Source organism: Chiloscyllium plagiosum, chromosome 24 (genome assembly GCF_004010195.1).
Source record: "Chiloscyllium plagiosum isolate BGI_BamShark_2017 chromosome 24, ASM401019v2, whole genome shotgun sequence".
Lineage (NCBI taxonomy): Eukaryota > Metazoa > Chordata > Chondrichthyes > Orectolobiformes > Hemiscylliidae > Chiloscyllium > Chiloscyllium plagiosum.
In genome coordinates this window covers 25314448-25329188 of record NC_057733.1, presented here as the reverse complement: position 1 = coordinate 25329188, position 14741 = coordinate 25314448, and the positions used below count along the sequence as shown (strand labels likewise).

General features: G+C 43.0%; 1 protein-coding gene across 5 annotated transcripts; it reads right to left on the bottom strand.

Moving 5' to 3' along the window:
* Positions 1 to 1188: 1188 nt before the first annotated feature.
* On the bottom strand, positions 1189 to 13674 carry LOC122562097 (programmed cell death 1 ligand 2-like). 5 transcript variants are annotated; one of them, XM_043714616.1, is made up of 8 exons: positions 13206 to 13548; positions 8784 to 8985; positions 6401 to 6484; positions 5986 to 6309; positions 4731 to 5015; positions 4100 to 4243; positions 2572 to 2600; positions 1189 to 1466 (listed from the first exon to the last, which is right to left on the bottom strand). In XM_043714616.1, the coding sequence occupies exons 2-8, from the start codon at positions 8896 to 8898 to the stop codon at positions 1437 to 1439; spliced, it is 1011 nt and encodes a 336-aa protein (XP_043570551.1). In that variant the 5' UTR covers positions 8899 to 8985; positions 13206 to 13548; the 3' UTR covers positions 1189 to 1436. The 5 variants fall into 5 exon arrangements, with proteins under 5 accessions (XP_043570551.1, XP_043570552.1, XP_043570554.1 ...); XM_043714617.1 differs by having other exon boundaries at positions 8829 to 8985; XM_043714620.1 differs by having other exon boundaries at positions 1427 to 1466; positions 4100 to 4121; positions 13206 to 13674.
* Positions 13675 to 14741: the final 1067 nt, after the last annotated feature.

Here is a 14741-nt window from a genome sequence, read left to right as displayed (position 1 = left end):
CATAAAACTGGAAGAGGAGGAGTTACACACAGGTCCCACAACAGTCTCCCATCAGGGAAGTGGCCAGACCCTCCACCTCCACCTTGTTCCCCTCCCCCATTAACCCCTCCCTGAGTGTTGGATGCTCCAGCCTAGCAAGTTAAGCTTGCCCCTGGCTAGAGGACCCTCAAAATGTTTAGCCCATCCAGACCCGAACAAACATCCAGGGTCACCCAAGCAAACTCCCAGGGTCACCCAGACAAGCCCCTGGGGTCATCCGAACAAACCTCCAGGGTCAATGAGCTCCATTACGGAGCATGATCCTTCCATCTCAGCTGTGAGGTATTTCAGGGTAGTGCAATGAGAGGGACAGGAGGAAAAAATGATTAATGTCACTTGTAGGTGTAGGCTGTAAAATTGTACAGAGTTCGGAGACCTGATTTAAATAGTCTGTTCACCATACTGTGTTATCTCGACAATTTATTGAGAAAACAAATTCATACTTAAAGCTCCTTCCACAACGAGTAGTATATAAGTAGTTTTAACATTTCTTAAACTCTTGCATTTTACTGCTTATGCCCCTATCTCTGTTCTGAGGCTAGATGCCTCATAGCATCCTATGCTATCACTCCTTGGTCATTAATGAGGGTCAGGGGAAGGGTGGCTGCAAAGATTGCTAACTACATTACATGGAAACAGCAGTAGCAATACGTGTACATGACATCAGCTCACTCCGATATCTTACACCCCTGCCCCACTATAATTGCTTACTGAGCAGCAGCGTATATGTGTAGGAGTGTATATCTCAGGAAGATCTCAGTTGTGTTGATGATGAGGAGGCACAACCAAGACAGTGAGTGCTGCAGGATTGCCGGGCTAGGCACTTTGTGTGCCTGTGTGATCATATGGTGGAGGGCAATATTGTCCCCTATGCAGGCCCAGTCACTTGCTGCAGATGCAACTTAATGGTTTCAGTCTTCTCTTTCACAGGTTAGCTCATTTCTTTCACCTACTATGAGTGCCTTTGCAGCCTTTCTTCTTAACATTGTACTCTGTCCACGTGCTTCATGATTGGCACAACATGAGTGGCTGTCAGCCTCGGCGTTAATGTGTCACTAGGACTTCCAACATCAAGCTTTGTAATTTGCCAGTTTCTAGAGGTAGGAGGAGTTTGTATCAGACCAGAAATATTAACACCCATTAACTAGATGAGAGAGGAAGTCAAAACATTTACTTTAAAATGTCGACATCAGTATATTCTGTACAAGTTAAAAATAAGATTGATTAACTGCAAACACGACGAAGCATTGGTTTTGTGTTCTGTAGAAGGGTCATTGAAGTCAAAATCTTAGTTCTGCTATCTTGCCATAGACGCTGCCAGACGTGCTGAATTTCTCCAGCAATTTTTGCTTGAGTTTCAGATTTCCAGAATCTATATTTTCCAGTTCTATATTTTATTAAACATTAATCCTGTGGTCGCTTGACACCTGGTTAAAACGGAAAAAAGACTTTTAAAAGTTGTGAGACAAATGTCACAAAGCTGAGCCTATCTCAAAGTTATTGTGCCCTTGTGTTTTTCAGAGAGGGGGTAATTGGCCACGCTCCAACTAGGCTGGGTTTGAAAGGTTTTGTTGGGGCCCTTTTTGTTTACCCCTAACAGATAATGAGCCTAAGGCTTTCATGTCTTTAAAAAATGGTATAATCAGTTAAAAATCACACAACACCAGGTTATAGTCCAACAGGTTTATTTGGAAGCACTAGCTTTCGGAGCGCTGCTCCTTCATCAGGTGATTGTGGAGTATAAGATCGTAAGACACAGAATTTATAACAGAAGTTTACAGTGTGATGTAACTGAATTTATATATTAAAAAAGAGCTGGATTGTTTGTTAAGTCTCTCATCTTTTAGAATGAACATGTTGGTTTCAGTTCTTTCATACATAAAATCGCAGAACTTTTTTAAAGTGACATTCCCGAGTGAACTTTAACAGTTGGTGTCATGTTGGCCCAGATAATGTATTGAAGGTGTGAGGTGCCCTGTGTGAGACTGTCTGTGCTATAATGTTCAGACTGATTCCAATCTAAAAAACAGATTTACAGAATCTTACGTGGACTTATCTGAGCCGACATGATGCCAAGTATTAAAGTTCACTTGAGAATGTTTCTTTAAAAAAGTTGAGTCAGGATCACAGTTGAAACTGGAAGCTCTCTCCCTCCTCCTGCCCTTCTGACTTTGTAACCTGTAAGCTTTTTGTGTCATTTTAACTCTTTGTGCTAAGGGGTCTGTTTACTGGGACTGTTGGAAGTATTTTGGAACAGCATCATTAAGTTGGGATATCTGTCGGGTGTTTGGATCGGATAAGTTGTATTTTTGGTTCTTTGTGTTTCATTCTGTAATTTTGTAAATAAATTCTTTGTTTAAAACTTGGCAGTCAGACCAACTAGTTCACTCTGGGAACATCCCCTGTACACTTACCTGAAACAAATAGCAAAGTTATGGTCTAGGCTACCTGCTTGAAAATGTTTTGAGGGGTCAGGCCTGGTCCATGACAGAAAGCTTTTAAAAACATGCAGATACTTGAAATCACACTTACCATCGGGATTTCAAATTCTCTTCTAATTTCTGAAAATAAAGCAACACAACAATGAATTCATTGTTTCTGGCATATAACAGTTGATTTTAATTAACACATTCTTCTGCAAAATGTTGCAGTTTATTCATTCTTATAGCTCCAAACTCAATCTTGGAAAAGGCAGTAATCTCTGGATGATCATGACAATATTGACAGATATAAAAGCATCACATTTATTGAACTCAATTCAGATAGTTTGTCCTGCTCCTTTGTCAAAGGGCGAAAATACCTTTATAACCAAATTGATACAAAATAATTGCAATCAGCGAACCTCTAAGATTTCAGTTTTCTAACAACTAGAAGTCTATGGTAATCTCATGATTAAGTTACCAAATTGCTAATGTTTGGACCTGTGATTCAGAAGTTCAAATAACCAAGCACAGTGTGAGAATTTGATTTTAGATTTTCTTGAAGGGCCTAGTATCAGCACACGTAATGAACAGGCTTCGATAATTTGAGAACACTTCACTAAATATCTAGCTTAAAAACTAATGTATTTTTGGAGAGGAAAGTTGCAGCCCTATATAAATATAATGCAAATAGCACACCAATTAGTTCACTCTGAATTGACCAGGATAGTTTGTTAAGTCCCTCATCTTTTAGAATGAACATGTTGTTTTCAGTTCTTTCGTTTGTGAATTGCAGAACTTTTTTAAAGAAACATTCTCAAGTGAACTTTAACACTTGGTGTCATGTCGGCCCATGTAAATCCACGTAAGATTCTGTAAATCTGTTTTTTAGATTGGAATCAGTCTGATTACAGGTATTAAACTATGATAAAGAAGGTCAAGCAGCATCCCATAGTTATTCACTCTGGGAAATAAATGCCAGCTTTACACACAACTAAGAAGAAAAAATGTTTACTTCCTTCTCTATTCTCCTTGCCCTGTCCAAAACATCATAAGTTTAATATTTATATCTTGGACCACCAAAGGATGACTGAGTCACATCTTTTCTGTGATGTTCAATGGAAATGACTGAATAGAATGTCTTCACAGCAGTTCAGTCTGACTCACCAAAAACATTTCTATCTCCTTTATGTGGGAGCTCAGGACAAGTGAATGTGTAGTTTTTATTTATCCATCTTTTCTTTAAGCAAGGATTGTAATTAATTAGGCAACATTCATAACTTGAGATACCTCAACATTTCTTTCTAGCAAACTATTCAGCAAATGCTTCTCCATCAGTAATTTAAAGATATTTGTTTTCCAATATTTCAACTAAGGGATATGTAAGAAACACTGTATTAATGAGGAGATTAGAGTGAGAGACTGAATCTGGAGCTATTCAGAATGTTAGAGATTCTGTCAATTATTTTTATTGAATCTTGGAAATTGTATATTTGATATATAATTAAGTTAAACTGCATTGGATTCTGGATTACGAGCATATTCAAAATAAGGATAATAACAAATGTTTCAAAACGTAAGACAATGTCATAATTTGTGTGATTAGCATAATTATGCAATAACTATAATGATCAAAATACCTGGATGTGAACTTCTTCTAAACTGTGGAAGAGCAGAAATTACTAATGCACCATAAATAAGGGTGATAATCAGAAAGGCTGCTATGAGAACATTTTTATCTTTCTCTTCAATATTACCATCACGGTTAGAGCTTTGATGAAAGACTGAAACAGACAATGTGGGTGAAAAATATACAATTAACAGCAGAACTAAGACATGACTAAAAGTTGAAGCATTTCACTTCGTACTCATTAGATCTAGAATGCAATAATGAGATTTATAAAATGAGACCCCATTTTATACAGAGTGAGAAGAGGGTGCTCATCGTTTGGGCCTGGAGCTGCAGCATGAGCAGTTAACAGTCAATCTTAATTCTCAGACCGGCCACATAGCTTCTGTTTGGTCTGGGAATATCTGTACCGAACTGTGACTCTATTCATTAACAATAGCAAAGTTGACTTTTAAACGACACTGAGAAAAAAGGCTGCAATAATTTAAAACAAGATCCCCCAAAACATTTCAGTGTAAATAGTCATGATTATTCAATATAATCTTGCAATATTGTTCACATATTAAGAACAAATTAGATATATTAGTTCTTTAAACATCGACTTTCCAAAATCCTTTCATGAGTGAATGTTGCAAACTTACATGGAAGGTGTTTCTGCACCACATATTGACCCTCTTCCATGCTCCACACGGCACAAATGTAAACACATTCTGGAATATCTATTTTCTCTGTGATTTGAAGTGTGCTCGTGATCTTGTACAGTTCCTCTGCTGATTTTACACTGCGAGTATTAACCTTGGATGTGAGGTTCTTTGTTCCATTCAACAACCAATGAATCTGAGCCAGAGGATATCCAATTGCTTCACAGGTGACATTTACCCTTCTCGTTGATATAATGTTTGGGAATATGGTCACGTTGTATGGAGCTAAAAGGGATGATTACAATATTATTAGTGGAATGAGACTAGCTTCATAATTCGTGTTTTCTTTGAGGTGGGACTTTCCATGGACAGGAATAAGGAAGACAAAATGTTAGCATGTATGTACAGCAAGCAACGAGAATGTCGAAGGGCATTCTGTCCTTTATTGCAAGGGGATTAAAGTAGCAGAATAAAGAAGTCTTGCTACAGTTAGACAGGTATTTGGTGCGACCACATCAAGAGTCCAAATGCAGTTTTAGCTTCCACATTTAAGGAAAGACAGACTTGCACTGGTCACAGTATAGTGAAAGTTCACAACATTTAGTTATGGAATGAGATGGTTTTCATATGCTGAAAGATTGATTGCTTTGAGTTTATATTCTCTGGGGTTTAAAAGAGTGAGAGGTGATCTCTCTGAAACATGTAAGATTCTGAAAGGGCCTTACAGGATAGTTATAGAGAAATTGATTCTGCCAGTCAGGAAATTTAAACCACAAAAGCACAGTCTCCGGTAAACTGAGTTAGGATTATAATTGTTCACTCACAGGTATGTAAACTTCTGTAAACCTTCCTCATCCCAGAGGGTTGTGGATGCTGCATTATTGAATACACTTAAGACTGACAGATGTTTTTTTAGGCTTAGAGCAGGAAAGTGGAGCTGCAGCCCAAGATCAAAGATGATCAGACTGAATGGGAGAAGGGCTGAAGAAGGGCTTATGCCCGAAACGTCGATTGTCCTGCTCCTTGGATGCTGCCTGACCTGCTGCGCTTTTCCGGCAACACATTTTCAGCTCTGATCTCCAGCATCTGCAGTCCTCACTTTCTCCCTGAATGGGAGAGCATGCTTGATGGACCATACGATTTAATCATGCCCCTATTTCTCTTTTAAGGATGAGAACAAAACCAGAAATTGTTACCAACTACTTGCAACCAACATTCTACAATTAGGAAGATCAGAAACAGAATAATCACTCACCTTTAACCTGCAATATAATCACACCAGTGTCATGACCAACACTTGATTCCAAATGATATTGATATGTCCCAATATCTGACAACTGTGTGTTCTGGATTACCAGTGATACATCTTGAGATTCTGGGTGAAGTAATTTAATCCGACCCTGAATTCCATTGACACTTTTCTTGGAGGTAAATACTTCAACAATTCTATCTTCTTCCATTTTAACTAGTTCGATATGTGTCAGAGTCATATTTGATGCTGAATTGAATGTGCATGGTAGTTTAGTGTCTTTACTAAATATTCCTGTCACTGATGACTCACAATTTAATTTCAAGAAACCTGAAAAACAGTAATTTTCATTAACTCACATCAGTGCAGTGAGAATGAGTATTCAATGGAGCCAAATATTGAGAAGCACTTCAAGACTTACATTGTGCAAAAGATGGAAAAGTGCATAAGATGACAGGAAAAATACTTATCATATAATACGAAACCATTTCCAGACCCAGTTCACCTAATTGGGGATAATACAGAAAACATATTAAGTTTCACTAATCTTATAAAACCTGGTTTCACTTTTTTATGGATCAAACATTTATCATCAATAAAATATTGCTCTAAAAAAATTGCTAGATATGGTTTGAATGCTTGTAATTATTACATGTTAGTGTAAAACATACACACGTTTTGTGGTGGATGGCTACCATTCTCACAGCGAGGATTCTGGAATCTATGACCAAGCAAACAGTATAGCAAAGGACACTGCAATAATACCATGGCTGCAATCTTGACAGGCTGGGCTGTGTTTGACTAGATTGCAGATCTCCACATGTGCTGAGTGACATTTTAAGTCCACAGTGTGTGTCTTGTTTCCAGGACCCACTTCCACTCCTTTAGCAGCCCCTGTTTGACAGATTTGGCCTTAGATTGGGCAGGGACTTGACAAGGCTGCAGCAGTGACTCAGAGCCTGGGGTTGTTCTATTCTGGACCTGAGGATGGTCTGATCCTGGATTGGATATCCTGCCTCCATATCCTGTGCTGGGATGTCCAAATCCAAATAACCATCAATCATTGTGCAAGCCCTGACATGTAGACTCCAAATTTGGTGATTCCCACAGCTATTGCTGTAGTATCAGTGAAAGATAAATGAAAACCCTGAATCCATCACAACTGAACTGATGACACTGCAATAATACCAAGGCTGCAATCTTGACAGGCTGGGCTGTGTTTGACTGGATTGCAGATCTCCACATGTGCTGAGTGACATTTTAAGTCCACAGTGTGTGTCTTGTTTCCAGGACCCACTCCCACTCCTTTAGCAGCCCCTGTTTGACAGATTTGGCCTTAGATTGGGCAGGGACTTGACAAGGCTGCAGCAGTGTCTCAGAGCCTGGGGTTGTTCTATTCTGGACCTGAGGATGGTCTGATCCTGGATTGGATATCCTGCCTCCATATCCTGTGCTGGGATATCCAAATCCAAATAACCATCAATCATTGTGCAAGCCCTGACATGTAGACTCCAAATTTGGTGATTCCCACAGCTATTGCTGTAGTATCAGTGAAAGATAAACGAAAACCCTGAATCCATCACGACTGAACTGATAATGCAATTCTGGTGAAATCAACTCCAGACTGCTCTGCTCTTTCTATTACTCATTAACTTTCAAAATAAAAAAAAGTGAGCAATCAGGAAGGCCTTGTTTAAACATCCCAAAGCATTTGCAATTTAATTTTGAATTGAATGGTGTTTGAATATTTCCAGGCAGTTATACCAGCTGCTGGAGGTTAATGTTTGAGATTTTAATTTGGAGACGTCTCCAGTGTCAGGGTGATGGGCACAGTCAGTGATGGAGGTTTAGGTTTTGCAACCTCCACCTGTAAGAAATGACCTCATCCTGTAGATTGAAATCAATTTCTGGAGGTATGAAGTATTATGCCAGACTCTGTTTATCTTTCTTTAGATGCTGCCAGATCTACTGAGTTTCTCTCACATTCTCAGTGTTTGGTTTGGGGATTTGGTGCATACCTAAAAGCAGTGAGAGCTCACTACCATACAGAGAGAGAAGAAACTGTGTCACAAATCTATTAGCCTCTCCACTATAAAGTATTCATTCAAATTTTGAAACATGAAAGGCAGCATACCTGATGGGAAACACTGGGCATAGTTTAAAAGCAGCAGCACAGTGAAACCAAAGGCACAGAGCATCAGAGAGACATTTTGTATGACTTTGGGAAATACAATAGCAATTTAATACTGATCCCACAGGAACATCACCTGAGATGACCTCAGGATTCATGTAGAGACATGGTGGCATGGTGGCACAGTCGTTAGCACTGCTGCCTTGCAGCGCCAGGGACCCAGGTTCAATTCCCGCCTCAGGCGACTCTCTGTTTTGCAGTTTGCACAGTCTCCCCGTGTCTGCGTGGGTTTCCTCTGGGTGCTCCGATTTCCTCCGACAATCCAAAAATGTGCAGGTTAGGTGCATTGGCCATGCTAAATTGCCCGTAGTGTTAGGTGAAGGGGTAAATGTAGGGGACTGGGTCTGGGTGGGTTGTGCTTCGGCGGGTCGGTGTGGACTTGTTGGGCCGAAGGGCCTGTTTCCACACTGTAAGTAATCTAAGAAGAAGCAGCGAAGTTGGTGAGTACGCCTGGGTTAATAATATAATCATATTAATAATATTTTTATCCCTTATTGTTTGTAAGATCTTTAGGTTCTTTATTTTGGTCTTATCATTTTAAAGGGCAATAAATTGCATTTTCAGATTAAAAAAGCACCCCTGTGTATATAATATTATTTGATTTCAGGGCAACCTGAGGGTTTCACTGAAAGGAGTAAGTCAGAGCAGCAGTGCTCACGATTGTGATGTGTTCCTCCTGCTCTGTGAGAAGGCGGGCACAGTTTGATGTGGGCAGCAAGTATTTCCATCTGTAGCTCCTGGAAGCCCGGGTTTCAGACCTTCAGCAGTGTCATGGAGACCATGTACCGACAGCTGGTTACTCTGCAGGCCCAGATCTACAACAAAGGAGGGAATGGGTGGTCACCAGACAGAGCAATAGGCAGGCAGTGCAGGAAGCCCCTATGCTATTCCCCTGCCAAACAAACATGCCAGTTTGGATACTGTTGGGGTTATGGTCTCCCAGAGCAAAGTCGCAGCAGCAAAACTTGTTTCACCACTGTTGACTCTGCTGCATGGGAAAGGGGGAGGAAGTGTGGGAAGGCTATAAAGAGTTCAATTCTAAGGCGAACAGATAGATGTTTCTGTGGCCACTAACAAAATTTCAGGATGATATGTTGCATCCTGGCTGCTGGGGTCAAGAACATCTTGGAGTGGCTACAGGTCATTCCTGTGGGAGGCTGAACAGACAGTGGTCGCAGTGGTACCAATAACCTGGGTTAAAAACGGGAGGCGGTCCTAAAATCACAATGTAGGGATTTATAAAGCAAGTTAAAAAGTAGAAAATCAAAGTAGTGATATCAGGATTGCTCTCAGTGTCATGTGCTCATCAGAGTAGAAATAGCAGGATATATCAGATAAATATGTGGCTGGAGAGATAGTGCAAAGGGGAGATGGCTTGGACATTGGGATTGATTCTGGGGAAGGTGGAACTGGGGTGCACTTGAGCAAGATTGGAACTGACTCCGAGGGGAGTATTTTTGAGTGCAGTTGTGGAGAGTTTAAACTAAAATAGCAGGGAAACGGGAACCTATACATGGAGTCAGGCAAAGACAAAAAACACAATGGAAAATAAGAAAATTAATCGGCAAAGAATTCAAGCTGCAGTGTTAAATAATGTGAACAGAACTAAAAATATTATGAAGACAAGGTTTGAGGCCTTGTGCCCTAATGCTTGAAGCATTTGCCATAAAGTGCATAAATCAATTGTGCAAATAGGCATAAATGGATATGATATCATTGGGATTACATTGATGTGGCTGCAGGGTGACCAATAATGAAAACTGAACATCCAGGGGTATTTCAATTTTAGGAAGGACAAAGAGAAAAAGAAGGTGAGGTAGCATTGCTAGTTAACAAGTGAATAACAAAATAGTGAGGAAGGATATTAGCTCTGTTAAATTGGTATAATTAACAATAAAGGTATGGTTGTAATAATGAGCAACTTTACATATAGATTAGGTAAATCAAATCAGTAACAATGCAATAGAGGAGAATATGGAACACTGAGCGAGATTGTTTGTTGAGGAACCAACTAGGGGACAGACTATTCTATGTTGGGTGCTGTGTAATGAGAAGGGACTAATTGGCATTCTTGCTACGTGTGAGATCCCTTAAGGAAGAGTGACCATAATATAATATAATTCTCCCTTAAGATGGGGAGTGACACAATTGATTCTGAGATCCAGGCCCTGAATGTCCACAGGGGAAAGTATAATTGTATGATGTGCAAGTTGTCATGGGTGAATTGGGGCAAACAACTGAGAGGGATGACAGTAGAAAGGCAATGGGTGGGTGAACTGCAACTGTGATTCATTCCAGTCAAAAGGTGTGGTGCGAGAAAAGCGCAGCAAGTCAGGCAGCATTCGAGGAGCAGGAGAGTCGACGTTTCGGGCATAACCCCTTCATCAAGAATGTGGGGGCAAAAAGGGCTGAGAGATACATAGGAAGGTGGGATGGGGCTGAGGGGGCGGGGGAAGATAGCTGGGAAGGCGATTGTTAAATGCAGGTGAATGGTGATTGTGATAGGTTGGTGGGTAGGGTGGACAGATAGGTGGGAAGGAAGATGGACAGATAGGACAGTCCAAGAATGTGGTGCTGAGTTGGAGGGTTGGGTCTAGGATGTGGTGAGGGGAGATGGAGGAGGGGAGATTTGGAAACTAGTGAAGTCAGGTGTTGATGTCGTATGGTTTTGAGGGTCCTAGGTGGAAGATGAGACTTTCTTCCTCCAGTTGTTGGGTGGATTGAATTTGGCAGTGAAGGAGGCCCAGGATTTGCATGGCCTTGGTGGAGTGGGAGGGGGAGTTGAAGTGGTCGGCCACAGGGAGTTGTTTGGTGCATGTGTCCCAGAGATGTTCTCTGAAATACTCTGCATATTGGCGTTGTGTCCTCCCGATGTACAGAAGACCACACTGAGAACACCGGATGCAGTAAATGAGGTGGGTGGATGTGCATAAAATCTCTGCTGGATGTGGAAAGATCATTTGGGGCCTTGGATGAAGGTGAGGGGGAGGTGTAGGTGCAGGTTTTACATCTCTTATGGTGGCAAGGGAAGGTGCTGGGTAGGGAGGGGTGGGTTGTTGGAAGGCGTGGACCTAACAAGGGAGATCCGGAGGGAATGGTCTCTGCAGAATGCAGATAGGGATAGGGAAGGAAATACGTCTCTGGAGGTGGGGTCTGATTGTAGGTGGCACAAATGGCGGAGGATAATGCGCTATATCCGGAAATTAGTCAGATGGAAGGTGAGAACAGGGGGCGGGGGGCTCTATCCTTATTGCGGTTGGAGGGGTGGGGGTTCATGAGCAGAGATGCAGGAAGTAAAGGAGATGAGGTGGAAGGCACTGCCGATCACGTATGGGGGGATATTGTGGTCCTTGAAACAGGAGGCCTCCTTGGGTGTCCTCGAATGGATTTGCTCCTCCTAGGACCAGATACGGTGGAGGTGGAGGAATCGGGAGTAAGGGATCACGTTTTTACAGGAGATGGGGTGGGCGGGGTAGAGTCCAGGTAGCTGTAGGAGTCGGTGGGTTTGAAATAGATGTCTGTGTTGAGTCAGTCGCCGGAGAAGGAGACAGAGAGGTCCAGGAAGGAGAGGGACATGTCGGAGATGGTCCAGGTGAACTTAAGGTCAGGGTGAAACATGTTTGTGAAGTTGATGCACTATTCAACTTACTAGTGGGAGCATGAGGTGGCACCAATACAGTCATCAACGAAGTGGAGGAAGATGATGCTAGTGTAGCTGCAGATGATGAACTGTTCCATGTATCTGATGAAAAGGCAGGCAGAGCTGTGGCCCTTGCAGGTTCTAATCGCTACCCTTTTGGTCCAAAGGAAGTGGGAGGCTCCGAATGAGAAGTTATTGAGGTGTGAACCAGTTCTGCCAATCGAATGAGCGTGTTGATGAAGGAGTACTGGTTGAGTTGTCGGGAGAGGAAGAAACAGAGGGCGTGGAGGCCTTTGCCATGATGGATGGACGTGTACAGGGACTGGATGTCCATGGTGAAGATGAAGCATTGGGGGCTGGGGAAACAAATGTCATGGAGAAGGTAAAGGGTGTGGGTGGTGTCCTGAATGTATGTGGGGAGTTCCTGAACCAAGGGGACAGGATGGTGTCAAGGTATGAGGAGATACGTTCAGTGGAGCAGGAGTGGGGGAGACAATGGATCAACTGGGGCTGTCAGGTTTGTGGATTTTGGGTAAGAGGTAGAACTGGGTGCTGCAGGGATCAGGACAATGAAGGCTGTGGGTGGCAGATCCCCAGAGGTGATGAGGTTGTGGATGGTCTGAGAGATGATGGTTTGGTATAGGAGGTGAGGTCGTGGTCGAGAGGGCAGTAGGAGAAGGTGTCCATGAATTGGTGCCTGGCTTCAGCGGTGTAAGAGGTCAGTGTGCCAAACTACCACTGTGCCCCCCTTGATATCTGGTTTGATGGTGAGGTTGGGGTTGGAGCGGAGGGCTATGCTTTGCAAGAGGGACCAGGTTCAAATCTTTCCATAGCCAAAGACGGACTTTCAATTTAATAAAAATCTGGTATGAAGAATCTACTGATGACCATGAAACCATTGATGACTGTCAGAATAAAACTCAACCTAGCTCAATGATGTCCTTCAGGGAAATCTGTCATCCTTACCTGGTCTGGCCTACATGCGACTCCAGATATACAGCAATGTGTTTGACTGTCAACTGTCCTCTGAAATGGCCGAGTAAGCTACTCAGTTGTACCAATTGCTATGAAGTCTCAGCAAAGAGATGACATGGACTGGAGCAGTTCAAAATGGCAGCTCACCACCATCTTCTCAAGGGCAACAAGGGATGGAAAATAAATGCTGGCAGCCAGTGATTCCCACATCTCTAAGTGAATAATAAATAAAAATGCCTCGGGTGAGGGGATGAGACTGTGAAGGAGAGTCCTTCATAGTAACGTCAGCCAGTGTGGGAATTTTGGCTTTAACTGCATCACAAACTCACCAACTAGGCAAAGCGAGCAACATTATACCCACAGTCCACACACTTTCAACACAGCTCTCAGCAAAAATATTTCCTGAATGTCAGACTGTACCTTTGTCCCAGATAATACGTGGAGATCCAATGAGCCCAGCACTAAATCAGGTCAAAGCTGATCTCAGAAGAGTCAGCATTTATAGTCGGGATTCGACACAGGATCAGCTCAGCTGAGCCCGGGACGTGCTTTAGGATCTGCGGGGAGCGAGTGCAGCTCAGAGCTCGATCCACTGCCCAGTCTGGGAAAGAGCCCGGCTCCTGGTGTCCAGTGTTACAGCAAACAATGAGCCAAAGTCATGTTATGCTATTTTTCTGGACAGTGCTGTTGTTCAAAACGAACTGCGCAAGCAGCCGGTCCTCCCGCTGTTCCTTTTTCCTTGCCTTTGAACTTTTAGTTTCGATATACTGTAACTGAATAATTGTGGTTGACGAGCGTAGGAAAATAAAATGTACTATTTGTGAGCAACTCCCTGACTTGCCCCAGCAACCCTGCTCAGCTTATACCGTGAACGGAAATGAGATGAGAAATAGAATAGAGAATTGCTGCCTGTTTATGTATAAATAATAAAATCCCGAGAATTAAATCTGTTGTACAGTTTTTACATCTTAGAAAGACAACAACTTTTTTTTCCATAGAGCGAAGTGTAAATGCTTCTGGAGATCGCTAGGTGGAGTATAAACCGAATCCAGACAAACTATGGCAGTGGAATGTTCCTCCTGCAGGATGTTTGAGGTAGGGGTGACCACCGATGCTCCTGCCGACTTCACCTGCAGGAAATGCAGTCAGCTCCAGCTCCTCACAGACCGCGTTAAGGGAACTGGAGCTGGAGTTGGATGAACTGAGGATTATTCAAGAGGCTGAGAGGGTGATAGATAGAAGCTGCAGGGACGTGGTTACGCCAGAGAACAGAGGTAGCTGGGTAACAGTTAGAGGTGGGAAGGGGAGGAAGCAGGCAGTGCAGGGATCCCTTGTGGTCGTTCCCCTCAACAATAAGTATACCGCTTTGGATACTGTTGGGGGGACGGCCTAGCAGGGGTAAGCTGCAGTGATCGGGTCTCTGGCATGAGGTCCGGCTCTGAGGCTCAGAAGGGAAAGGGGGCGAGGAGGAGAGCGCTAGTTTTAGGAGACTCTATAGTTAGAGGGACGGACAGGCGGTTCTGTGGACATGGGCGAGACTCTCGGATGGGTTGGTGCCTCCTGGGTGCCAGGATCCGAGACGTCTTGGACCGTGTCTTCAGAATCCTTAAGGGGGAGGGTATGCAGCCAGAAGTCGTGGTGCACATTGGCACCAACGACATAGGTAGGAAGAGGGGTGGGGAGGTCATTCAGGAGCTCAGGGAATTAGGCTGGAAGCTAAAAGCTAGGACAGACAGAGTCGTCATCTCTGGGTTGTTGCCGGTGCCACGTGACAGTGAGGCAAAGAATAGGGAGAGAGTGCAGCTGAACACGTGGCTGCAAGGCTGGTGGAGGAGGGAGGGCTTCAGATATTTGGACAATTGGACTGCATTCTGGGGAAGGTGGGACCTGTACAAACAGGACGGGTTGCACCTGAACCAGAAGGGCACCAATATCCTGGGGGGTAGGTTTGCTAGC

Bases quoted from the DNA above. Each gene is read 5' to 3' on its own strand.
- LOC122562097 (XM_043714616.1), bottom strand. From the start codon at position 8,898: ATGGAAATACTTGCTGCCCACATCAAACTGTGCCCGCCTTCTCACAGA. The intron at 6,485-8,783 runs GTTGCCCTGAAA...ATCCCCAATTAG, and splicing joins CCTTTCAGTGAAACCCTCAG to GTGAACTGGGTCTGGAAATG. The intron at 5,016-5,985 runs GTGAGTGATTAT...CATCCCTTTTAG, and splicing joins GATTATATTGCAGGTTAAAG to CTCCATACAACGTGACCATA.